This window comes from Gekko japonicus, unplaced genomic scaffold, assembly GCF_001447785.1.
Source record: "Gekko japonicus isolate JY-2015 unplaced genomic scaffold, Gekko_japonicus_V1.1 scaffold554, whole genome shotgun sequence".
NCBI classification, from domain to species: Eukaryota; Metazoa; Chordata; class Lepidosauria; order Squamata; family Gekkonidae; genus Gekko; species Gekko japonicus.
The window spans coordinates 39606-52030 of record NW_015171520.1 but is presented as its reverse complement, the minus strand read 5'-3'; the positions used below and the strand labels follow the sequence as shown (position 1 = coordinate 52030).

The 12425-nt window shown below is 46.0% G+C and overlaps 1 protein-coding gene across 1 annotated transcript in view; it reads left to right on the top strand.

Moving 5' to 3' along the window:
- LOC107117342 (killer cell lectin-like receptor subfamily B member 1B allele B) overlaps positions 1-12061 on the top strand; it is a 12996-nt gene extending 935 nt beyond the window's left edge. The window contains exons 2-6 of the mRNA XM_015419440.1: positions 5169-5269; positions 5563-5718; positions 7367-7521; positions 9370-9482; positions 11699-12061. Of these exons, the coding sequence (XP_015274926.1) occupies positions 5169-5269; positions 5563-5718; positions 7367-7521; positions 9370-9482; positions 11699-11822 (649 nt within the window). The 3' untranslated portion in view covers positions 11823-12061. The remainder of the gene's footprint in view (positions 1-5168; positions 5270-5562; positions 5719-7366; positions 7522-9369; positions 9483-11698) is intronic.
- The last annotated feature ends 364 nt before the right edge of the window (positions 12062-12425 follow it).

Genomic DNA, 12425 nt, shown 5'->3' with positions numbered 1-12425 from the left:
TGCTAGTCGCCGGGCCCCGCCAATCTCCTCTTTCCCCCCTGGCTCCCCCCGGCTCCTCCACTCCATCCCTCGTGCCGTGCCTCGCCTGTCCCTTCCCCCCAGGCCTCGCCTGCCCCCCCGCCGCTGCCGCCGCCGCTCCGAAGCGAGGTCCAAGCGGCTTGTAGCCGATGGGCCTCGCCGATCCCCGCCCGCCCGCCAGCCAAGCCTTCTGCTGCCCTCCCATCCCCTGTGGTGGTGGCAGCAGCGGCAGCGAGGCAGTTCGCAGAGCGTTCCCTGCGCATGCACAGGGGACGCTCTCTTACTTTTATGGGGATTTAAATATCCCCCGTATTTTTTTTACACTTTTCAGATTTTTGTGCACACCTGGGGATCGCCCCAAATGTGCACGAAAATCTCCCTGCCCTCCAGGTACCCCCGATGTGCGGATTTATATATCCGTACACCAGGGGGCATCTTCGGAATTAGATATATAGATAATTTTGCATAGAATTGCACTGTCATTTGTGCCACAAGACTTTATTGTTGATTTGGTGGCTGCAGAATGAAATCCTAAGCACACTTTCAAGGGGATAAATACCAGTTAGTTGAATGGGATTTACAGCTGAGTATACGTGTTTAGGATTTCACTGTAACATGGCTACCATCTCAGAATTTTTCTTTAAACAGCAACACATTTCTATTCCAGCTGGAAATTCCTGTGGGTTAGAACCCTAATCCTGTTTGCAAAGCAAAGGGGTTGGAACTTGGTCTTTCCCAACAGAACTACTGCTGAGGTAATGCCATCACAGAATGGTGATTTAGACCACGGACACCCTCACACTAGCTACATGAGCTCTTTTGAAATACCTTACACATTTAATGGCTTGCTTTCTTCTACTGTTTTATATAACAATTACATACTGTGCGATTTTGCAATTGCAGCCTAGGCTTATGATAAAAAAAACTTTATACCAGTGGAGGGGTCACGCTCATGCCTAATTCCCTCTCAGCACATTCAGCCAACAGCTGACTGTAGGGTTGCTAACTCCCTGGACACCCACCACCACCACAAAAAGCATCTGTCCTTCAACAGATGCTTTATGGGACATTGTTTGCCCAGTGCTGTAATTTGCTTCCTTGCCACAAAAAGCTTCAGATGCTCGTTTCCACCCATCAAGCCTCTGGTAAAGAAACAGGACACCCCCCCACCACCACCACCCAAAAAAAAAAAGTTGCCAGCAACCCTAGCTGCAGCACCAGGGCCTAAGAATCCAGAATTTTAAGTAGTCCATCCATGAAAATAGTGGCTTGAAATAGTGGCTTGAAAGGGGAATTCCGGAAAACAAGGAGCTATGCAGCAGCAGCACCCTATGGCCATAACGGGGAAAGACATGGGCTGATTTCTCACGAGGCTTTGGCCCGCGGTCAGCCCTTTGTTCTCTCCGGTGCATCTTGTCAGTTTCACACGATTTGATCCGGAGCCTGGTTTTGCCCCGGAATTCAAGTATCTTTGAGCCTATTTATTTAGCTTTATAGCCTGCCTTTCTCACTAAGACTAAAGGGAGATTACATAGAAAAAAAGAGGAGAGCAGTGTAATCATACAGCATAAGACATCCAGTGAACAACAGAATAGGGCTAGGAACTAGGCTTGCCAAGTCCCCCCGGGGGGCGGGGAAACCCCCGCCCCAGAGGCCCGCTCCCCGCCGCCAGCGGATCGGGCCCTGGGGGAACCCCACCCCAACGTGCGTGTCACCCCAAAGTGACGTGACAACGCTGGGCATGCTGGGGGCAGGGCCACGGTCATCCGAGGGAAAACTCTATGGTCTTCCCTCGGATGGTCATGGCCCCGCCCCCAGTGTGCCCGGCGTCTTCACGTCACTTCCGGATGACGTGCGCGCGCACTCCAGCCGCCAGCCGGGAGTCCCCCGCTGTGGCTCAAAAAGCACTTGGCAACCCTACTAGGAATACACATTCAAAGGCCATGTGAGTAACAATGAGAACAGCGAACTGCCTGAAGTTGAGGTATTGTGTGAACAATGCAGAATGTGGGCTTACAAGGTATGAGACAATGCAGTGAAAGCTAGATGATACCAATGATAGTAACTGCAGTGGGCTGTAGACCTAGTCCTACACGAAGGCACCATTCTGGACTGTTTCATCATGCCACAGGTTTGATTCCATTATAAGAATGCCCTCCTAAACATTTCTGTTTTGCACATTTTGCGGTATAGAACTTGTGGAGAAATGCATTTTCCCCTGGTGGGAGGTTGGCAATGAGCAGGGCTTCCCAGCAGTGCGGGAAAAGGCAACAGGCATGGCGTATGCCTCTCATCATCTCCCAGACCTGCACAGCCACCAGTCAAATCCAAAGTGAACCTCTGAGATGCTGGCAGTGCCATTGGCTTACTGCTAGCGCAGCTGTGATCCTGAATGCATTTCCTTGGGAGTAAGCCCCCTTGACTAACATGGTACTTACTTCTGACTAGACCTTCTTAGGACAATCTTACTTCTAATTAGACCTTCTTAGGAAGGACCATCTAATTAGATCTTCTCCCAAGGACAATTCTCATCTCCCACCATAATGTTTTTGTTTGTACATAAGGCTGCCAACTGCCTGCAGAAAAAATACATCCTGCTCCTTTAATAGAAGCTGAATGAGATGTTATTTACCTCCATGTTATAAAGAGCTTAGACTGGTTCCTGCTGGTCACCAACAGGGGATGGGGGGTGGGGTTGCCTGGGTGGGGTGGGGTTGCCATATCCAGATTGGAAAGTCCTGGTGATTTGGGGATGGAGCCTGGGGAGGACAGGGACCTCAGTGGGGTACAATGCTGTAGAGCAGAGGTGCAAACTCATTTGTTATGAAGGTCAGATCTGATATAAGTGTTGCTTTGTCAGGCTGGGCCATGTTGGCCATAAAATCTAATGCCAGGTACCGGAGAGATAAACTGTATAAATGACTCAGGCAAACCCAATTAACAATATTATTTTTTTTTACTCAAAATACAAACAAAAGCAATTGATTTACTGCGGAATCCATAAAAGCCCCAATAAATGTATTTAATCATATGCAAGACTAGGTTTTCCCCAAGGGATACCATACCCACCCCTTAGCCATTTCCTTTAATTTCTTGACAGCTTGGACCACACACACCTCACTGTGTAGGCCCACATGCCTGCTCCCCTCCCAAGGAGCCTCTTACCTTCCCTCCCCTACACCCAGTTGCTTGCAGGCCAGGTAAGTGTCCTGGGCAGATCGGTTCCGGCCCTCGGGCCATATGTTTGACACCCCTGCATGTAAAGCCCATCCTGCAAAGCATCCATTTTCTCCAGGGGAACTGATCTCTGTGGTCTGGAGCTGAGCTGTAATTCCAGGGGATCCCCAAGTCCCACCTGGAGGCCGGCATCCCTACATTAAGCCTCTGTCAAAAGGGGAAGATATATTTCTGCAGGCCAGTTTAGAACCCTACATGCACTCCAAAATCTTCACACACGGACATTGCATTTTTTGGCACTTGGATCAAAAGGTCTGCCTACCCCAGTCTATAAGGAGCTACTAGACCCCTGTTTTATTTTGAGCCTTCGAACCCAGGCACAGGACCTCATGGAGACAGCTCTCTCCCTGTGCTCTTCCCAGCATCTGCTGGTCAATGTATCTTTTTGCCTTGAATCCGGTTAAATTCCTAGCAATGCCACCTACTAGCCTCTGACAAACCTACCCTCCATGAACACACGTAGTCCCTTTTAGAGGCCACTTGGGCCAGTGCCTGTCTCAGCATCCTGTGGCAAGCAATTATGTAAGCGTAGCTGAGATTATGTCTTTCAGTAACCTGCACCAAGTTTCTGTTTTTGAGATATCAGTTGCAAGAACTATTGGGGAGGGACATTCTCTGAAGGATGTGTGAGTAAAGCTGTCATCTCTGAGGTTGGAAAATAGATAGTACGAAGTGGTGAAAGAGGAAGGAGGTGGGAGTTTGAATGGTGAAGTAAGTGACCAAAAGAATGGTTTGAAAATGCTTGCATTGTTTTGCAGTCATACTGCTGATAAAGGGACGAGTGGCAAAGGGAAGGATCTGGGAAATGGGTGAAAATGGTGAAGCAAACCGGGGCCTTCACCAGGTTTCAAATATTTCTTCAGGTTGATGACTTCTAGGGTTGGCGTGACACATGTTAGAACAGACAATATCTTTTCCTGTTACTAGGCCATGACTGTCAGCCACCCCTCACAGATCATTATCTGAGCTTCTCTCAGCCTCTTCTTCAGGTGAAAATTTGTGGTTTGATGACAAGAGAGCATCTGCTCTGAATGCAGAGGACCCCTGTTCAGTCCCTGGCATCTCCAGCTAATGGAAGTCAGTCAGAAGTTATTTTGGCAAAGTCATATCCTTCCCTGAAAACGTACGCATTGCCTTTCCTGTTCTTCAGTGCCATTTTTCGGAAACAGAAAGTTCACAAAATTTAAGCACAGAGAGTGTGGCAGACGTGCTGAGAGGTGGCCAAGTGCACAGAGGCCCTGTTTCCTGTGCGGTTCTCCCCTTTGCCTCTGACAAGTGGTCAGCCTTGCTTCTCACACAGAGCTGGGTTCGATTAGCAGAAAAGGGCTCTGCCTCTCTCAGTCTCCTTCCCATTAAAGGGGAGTTTGAATTTGTGCAGGAATCAGCCTCAAGTGTCTCTTTCCACATGGAAAATGAGGAAGGCTATATGGCGCTTAGCTTCAAGTCAAGGAAAGAATATGGAAAACACAACCTTCCATCTCAGATCCAAGGTATGGAAGAGTGGTGGGTTTTTTTGTATCATAGAAGACTATTTCCGTTTAGGTACTATGGCAGTTTGGGGGGTCTTGTGTCCACAATAGAGGTGATGCAGTGGATCTATGTTACTGCCTGGGCAGTCTGTCTTTGCGGTTGCCATGTCCACCAGCGGAGGAACAACTTTCCTAATTGTTGCCATTAGGTCATTATGTGTAATGAATGAAAGAATTGTTTGTGTGGATGCATTGGTTATCTCTAGAGTAGCTGATGGTTGGAGGATTGTCCTTTAGACGTGGAGTTTTGATTAGGTGATCTAGTTCCTTCAGCTTCAATTCAAGTATAAAAGCAGTCGCTGATTCATAGGGTACCTGATTTCATGGTCAACATAACCGTGCATTAGAGGCTAAATCTCTTTTACCAAACACTGACTCTTGTAGACCCTCTGCCAAGATATTCCGCTGCCATCAGCTCAGCGTGGGGGTTGGATGCACCATGATTGTCCTGTTAATAGGAGCTGTGGTGGTTCTGGCTACTTGGGGTGAGTAACTCTAAACCGCGCATTGAACAGTTTGCACTTGTGTAGCAGTAGCTTGAAAATGCTAAGTTTTTTTAAAGCAGATCAGCACACTAGTACTCATGTTGATTGTATAGAATTATAAATCATATACCCTTGACTGAAGAATGGTACACACCTTCCATCTGGGATGGTCATCCTCTTCCATTGAGTGCACAGCTTCAGAAGGGTAACACATGGAGCAGTGAGGGAGGAAGGGGATGCACACTCTCATTTCTTCAAATTTCTGATCATCTAAAATACATTCTAATTTGAAGTTTTCCAGATGAGACACCCCATAGGTATTCTGGAAAAAGCTGGCATCTCCCAGAAGCCCAAAAATGGAACAACAATGGAAAATAAGTCCAGCCTAGAGAACTTTGTGTCTCACTTGCGGAAGTTTTTGTGCAAGCCACTGGACAACAAAGAAACAGGTAACATCAGGGTTTGTCTCGCAATCATAAGTTTTAAGGACGTGTGCTACAGCATTTCCTCTATACATGAATTATGTCTCTTGTGAAAATTGTGAGGCTTTGAATTAAATTTCAGCTTGTACCTAGAATCTCGTGTTTGTAGAAAACATCTTAAAGGGTGATCACAAACATAAAATAACACGACCCTAAATGTATTTAATCTTATGTACTTATCTTACTATTAAAAAACTATTTTTTCAGTCTCCTGAAGACGTCATATGTTACAAAAATACATCACAACATAAAACGTAACAAAAATTACCTTCTGCACTTGGATACAAAGTGTTAGTTAGGGTTGTCGACCTCCAGGTGGTGGCTGGAGATATCCTGGAATTATAATTGATTTCCAAGCAAGAGAGATCAGGTCCTTTGAAGAAAATGACAGCTTTGGAAGGTGGACTCTGTGGCATTATATCCTCCCCAAATCCCACCCTCCTCAAGCTCCCTCCCCAAAATCTCCAGGTATTTCCCAACCTGGAGCTAGCAATCCTAGTACGGGTCAAATCCATAAAGTCCTGTGCCACATCGGGGGGAAATTCAAGCATGGGGAAAGCTGGTGATATCTCTGGCAATGTTTTATAAAAGTATGTCTGCTATCTATACACAACTCCCCCCACACAAACATGTGTTTCTGGAGACTAGAAAGCTACATTTAAAAACAAAACAAAACTGAGATTCTCAGGATTCTCAGAAGAAGCCCCTTGGCTGAAAAGGCGCTCTGTGTCTACGGGTATTTCAATTCTTGCATTTCTGTTGTCCATTGAATCTTCCACTCCAGGAAAATGAATTTTCTGGAAAATATATGTCCACAAAATAGACAAAAAGGAGCATGGGTTCCATGGATGAGGAGGCTCGAGTCTAGTGATCAGCTCAACTTTATTCAAGATTTTGGCGAAAAGCAAGACAAGACCCCAAAGCTGCAGTTTTGTTAAATAGCATGCAATTGCCACACCCAAACACACCCCACTCCCTGTGATAGGCTAGGCTATTTACATAACATTACTACTTGATTGGTTACTTCCAGAGTCCTGGTAGGCTATTGTTCTTGCGCTCCAAGCTCAGCCAGTCTCTGGTGTGACATACCTGGAATGGTTCAGTCCCAATACATAACAGACCAGATTGTTAAAACCAACATTCACTTATTCCCAACCCAGTTACAGTAGCCCATCAATATTCAATAACCATTCTTGTGAGAAACTTACAGAATAGTTTATTCATTTATTTAGAATACTTCTGTGCCACCTCTTCAGAGTTCTGCTTGAGGCAGCTTACAATTAAAAACCATGGTATAAAACACAAGCCATTAAAAAAGTAAGCCATTAAAAATACATGGAGCATTAAAATTATTCATAAATAAGAGCAGACCATTAAAAAGCCGATAAGAAACCCCTAGTTTTCTCAGAGTGTTCAAGCGACCTTTCATAAACCTCTGCTCTCTCCATGTCTAAACAGCAGTTATGCATAATAAGCCCTTGATCTCTTATGTTGGTTTATTGATAATAGCAGGATTATTGATCAATAAATGCAGCTATTGGTGCTGGGGGGGGGGAATCATTGTTAGAGATGAATCCAGACTGTATCTTTCTCTGGGTTTTGTTTATCGTTCCAGAGAATTCCAGTTGTCGACTGTGTCCTCAGAACTGGTCCCTTCATGAGAACAAGTGCTACTGGGTCTCCAAAGAAAGACGAACTTGGCACAAGGGGAAGGAAGACTGCACAGCCAAACTCTCTCGTATGTTGGTGATACAGAGTCAGGAAGAAGTGGTATGTATAAGTGAACATTTGCCAAAGAGAAACACTTGGAGCAGGGGAGATGACCTCTCTCAATTGTGGTTCCATTATAATTGCTCATTCTACAATATACATAGCATCAGGGCTTTTTGTGAAGAAAAAGCCCAGCAGGAACTCATTAGCATAATAGGCCACACCCAACAGCAGAAACTAATTAGCATATTAGGCCACACCCCTGATAGCACAGTTCATTGGCATATTAGGCCACACCCCCATATTACCAGAAGTGTGGTCATCCAGCCACACCCACCTTTTGCTTCTTATTCTGTTTACTTTGTTTGTTGTCAAAACCCAGGGCCTTTTTTTGTAGCGGGAACTCCTTTGCATGTTAGGCCACACACCCCTAATGTAGCCAATCCTAATGAGTTTGTACTGTTGGGTGTGGCCTGTTATGCTAATGAGCTCCTGCTGGGCGTGGCCAACTCAGGAGCCAGCTGGAACTCCGTTCCTGTGCGTTCCTGCCCAAAAATAGCCCTGCATAGCATATATCAACATTCATTGTTGTTGTTTTGCCGTCAAGTTGCAGCTGACTTATGACAACCCCCTCAAGGGTTTTCAAGGCAAGTGACATTCAGAGGTGTTTTTGTCATTGCCTGCCTTTGTTAAGCAACCCTGGACTTCCTTGGTGGTCTCCCATCCAAATACTAAGCAGGGCCGACCCTGCTTAGCAGCTGAGATCTGAAGAGAGCGGGCTAGCCTGGGCTATCCAAGTCAGGGCGTGCATCAACAGCCTGACTTAAAACAGTGATTGAAATACCTGTAACCTCTATATTTTTCATGTCCTACGAAGGCAGTAAAACCAAAAAGTTTATCAGATTCTTGGTGGGCTGCCAAGCATGGCTGGTGGACTGCATTTAGGTTATCGGCAGGGCCTGGGGGGGGGGCAGCAGGGCCATTTGGCTCGGGCCTCACATTCTCAGGGGGGCCTCAGATTTACACTTTTGATGTTAAACTGCATGTTAAATAAAAATGGGAACATTTATTACAAAGTCTTACAATATTTGTTTTCTTATCGTATTAAATGTAAACATTTAAAATATAACACTACTAACGTTGTATCATTGTTTTTGCAGTTCTTCATTTTTTAATTTACTGTAGGGGCCTCCTCAGAAATGGAAGTGGCCCAGGCCTCTCTTGAACTCTGTGAGGGCCTGGTTATCAGTTTACAGTAATTGCACATAAATTTTGTTTCACCGGAACCTTAGTTCTGTGCAATGGTTGCAGTTTGGAAGTTACATCTGCAAGTCTTGTCAGTGGTTTGAGTTTGGGTCTGTTGAGTTTAGGATTGATGTCAGGAGTTACTATAGGGCTGCCAACCCCCCCGGTAGGGCAGAATTCCCCCCGCCCCGGAGGCCCGTTACCCGACGCCGGGGAATCGGGGCCCGGGGGGAACTCCGCCCCGGTGTGCGCGTCACCCGGAAGTGATGTCGCACGCTGGGGGCGGGGCTACGCCATTTGAGGGGGAAACAAAGAGTTTTCCCCTCAAATGGCAGCCATTTGAGGGGAAAACTCTTTGTTTTCCCCTCAAATGGCGTGGCCCCGCCCAGCGTGTGACGTCACTTTCGGTGATGCTCTGGCGGCGCGCGCGCGCTTCGCACATGCGCGCACGCGCCCACGGACGACTCCCGGACCGGCAGGACGCTCCCCCGCCGGTAAGTTTTTTAAATTTCGCAACCCTAAGTCACTATCAGGAGTCAGGACTTAATGAGGCAGAAGACTGCCATGTAGGCCGTGTAGAATCCATGCTATCTTTATCTGTAATAGAAAGGAAAGCTAAAAATGTGCAGTACAGCATTGACAGACCAATTGTGTTCCTTACAGACTTTCATACAAAACATCACTGAAGGGGCACAGCTGCTCTGGATTGGACTAGAAGCCACCTTCCCTGAAAGGAACTGGACCTGGATAGATGGCTCCCCCTTAGATGACAAACTGTGAGTCTCTTGTCCTGCTATTCAGAGCCCTGTAGCTCAGTGGGTAACCCACAGCCAGGTTGGCCACGATTCATTGATAGGCCTACTGAAATTTTTCACCTTTTGTCTACTGCTTGTAATGGCTGATAGGTAAAGGTAAAGGTTCCCTTGCTCGAAAGCCAGTCGAATCCGACTCTAGGGTTGCGGTGCTCATCTCCGTTTCAAAGCCAAAGAGCCAGCTGATACCAGAGTCCAAATTCAGCTAGCCAGTCAACTGTGTTTCCATATAATATCAAGCCATACACACACATACACAGATCATGTTGCAACATGACATGACCAATAGGACTGGGGCAGCATGAGCCACCGGAAACAGGAGCAGCAGAGAGCAAATGGTATCCCATGAGGGTTTCAGGTCAGAGGCTGGTTTTGTTCATATTACAGTGTAATAATGTTGGTTTCATGATTGGACTATACACTGGAAATGTTCTAATTCAAATTTAGGGCCTTTTCGGCCCTGGCTCCGGCCTGGTGGAACACTCTTCCAGGAGAGATCAGGACCCGAGGGGGTCTGAGGCAATTCCACAGGGCCTGTAAAACAGAGTTGTTCTGCCGGACCTATGGTTGAAAGCAGTGCTGGACCTCCAGCCAATAGGCTACAGCTAGTTCTGGCCTCCCCCCTTTCCTCTTCCTTTCTCCCCCCTGCTTCTTCCCCCTTCTTTCCCATTCTATAAATGTTAGTCTATTGCCCCTCTGAGGGAGTTTTTACGCCATCTCAAATTTTATAGTAATTGTTTATTGATTTTTCTATTGATTATTGTATTTTAGATGGTTTTTAAATTGCATATTTATTAATTGTTGTCTCCTGCTCTGAGCTGCCTTGGGGAGAGCAGGTTATTAAATAAATAAATAAAGCTCAGGGCAAGGAAGAAACAGAGGTGGTTTGCCATATTGCCTTCCTCTGCAATCTTCCTTGGTGGTTTCCTTTGCAAGTACCAACCCTGCTTGCTTCCAAGTAGGGTTGCCAGGTCCCTACCCTTTTCTGGCGGGGGGGAGAAGCTGCTGTTTCGGGATCTTCACAAGCGCACTCCGTGATGACGTAACTCGGAGGTGATGTCATCGTGCTAGGCATGTCACCGGGGGGGGGGGGTACTCTAGTACCATAGAATTTTCAGACTGAATGCTAGAACGTCCCCCCAGTGATGTGCCCGGCGCGATGACATCACCTCTGGGTGACGTCATCGCACTGGGCACATCAGCTGGATCCAGGTACTTTGGGGACGAGGATCCCACCGCTGGCCGGATCTGGGCTGGCAAATCAGGGGCCCCTAAAGCGGGCAAACCCCTGCTCCCCCAGGGGATCCGGAAGTCCTACTTCTAAGATCTCACGAGATCGTGCTATACCATGACCTCTTACTTCCTCACAAAAGATTAAAGATCCCAATATAGGAAAATCCAGTAGTAATTTATAATTCCCAATCCCTTCAAATCCTGTGCTAGCCCTTATTCCTCTGTCCCAAACAGATACTCACTGCTCACCAAGGGCTTTTCTGCATTCCCATTTTCCTTGCTTGTGTGCTCCTGTTGCTTTAGGTTTTTTTCCTGTTCTGTGTCTGTTTTGCTCCCTCTAGTGGTCAGTCTGATATTAAATCACTGCTGTCTGGTATCAAAACCTGCATTTTAAACCTTCAAGGAGATATGCAGAACAAACCAGCAGCAACAACACATAAGCAAGGAAAATGAGATTATGGGAAAACCGCAAATCCATCCATCCATCCATCCATCCATCCATCCATCCATCCATCCATCCATTCATTCAAAGGTAATGCTTGTCCAGCCCCAAAAGCAAAGTTTCACTTTGCTCTTTCAGAGCTCATGTAAGATAGAATGTTGTTGTTTTTATGATGTTGTTGCTTTTATTCATTTCCAGGACTTCTTTTGAAGACAGAGACATATATCTGTCTGGTACTTGATCTACAAAAATTGAATTGTTTCCTGAACATGCATAGCATCTTTAAGACAAACATTCCATTATAATATTTTTTTGCACTCGTGTGCATGCACAAACACAGACACCAGGGGCACAGGAGTTGAAATTGAAGAATAGACTTATGTTCTGAACATACATACCAAATTTTATTCTGATATCTTAGTCTTCAAGGCATTACATTGTATCACCGGTGAACTGCCAACTTGGTTTCTCCCTTTTGACAAATGCTTCCTCCTTCATTCTTCAGATTTCAAGACCTGGGTCCAGTTGAAGCAAATTGCTGTGGGAGACTGAATGGCAATCAAATCATTTCTGAAGTTTGCAATACAATAGCCATATGGATTTGTGAGACAAATGCTCTCCTAATATAATAGCTGGAGTAATCACAGCCCAGTGAGCTGCCAATCTTGGACAGATTAGGTATTCTGCTCTGCATGTGTCTATGAACACCTTTAGAAATTTCTGCCCCCAGTCTTGTACTCCTCATCCTTCTTGCTTGCCTCATTTTTCATGATGGAGTTAGCTGATCTTCAGGGATGTCACCGCCTCATTTGCTGGCACAACTTAACTCCCAGTCTGATGGCAGTGTACCTCTGAATGTCACTGCAGGGCTGGGCCATCTAGGGATAAGGGCCAACCACCTATTATATGGCAACACATGTCGTAAAATCCAACAGGTAAAGTAGCACCATTTTGATGTAATTTGTAGTGGAGAAATTGCAGAGGGAAAAGGGTGCCTTACTCTCAATCCATTGGGTTTCAGGCTCTTGTGAAAGATATTTTAGTGTGAAAGAGGATGCAGTGCACAAGTTAAAAATCCTCTCCCTGCTGTTTCTCTTTTCCAAAGTAACATGCTTCAGTCTTTCCTTATAGGGAAAGGGCTCCACACTCTTTGTATTGTTCTTTTGTAACACTTTTTATTTTGGAAATACAATCTGTATTTATGACAATTTTTATTTCGTATTTGAAATAAA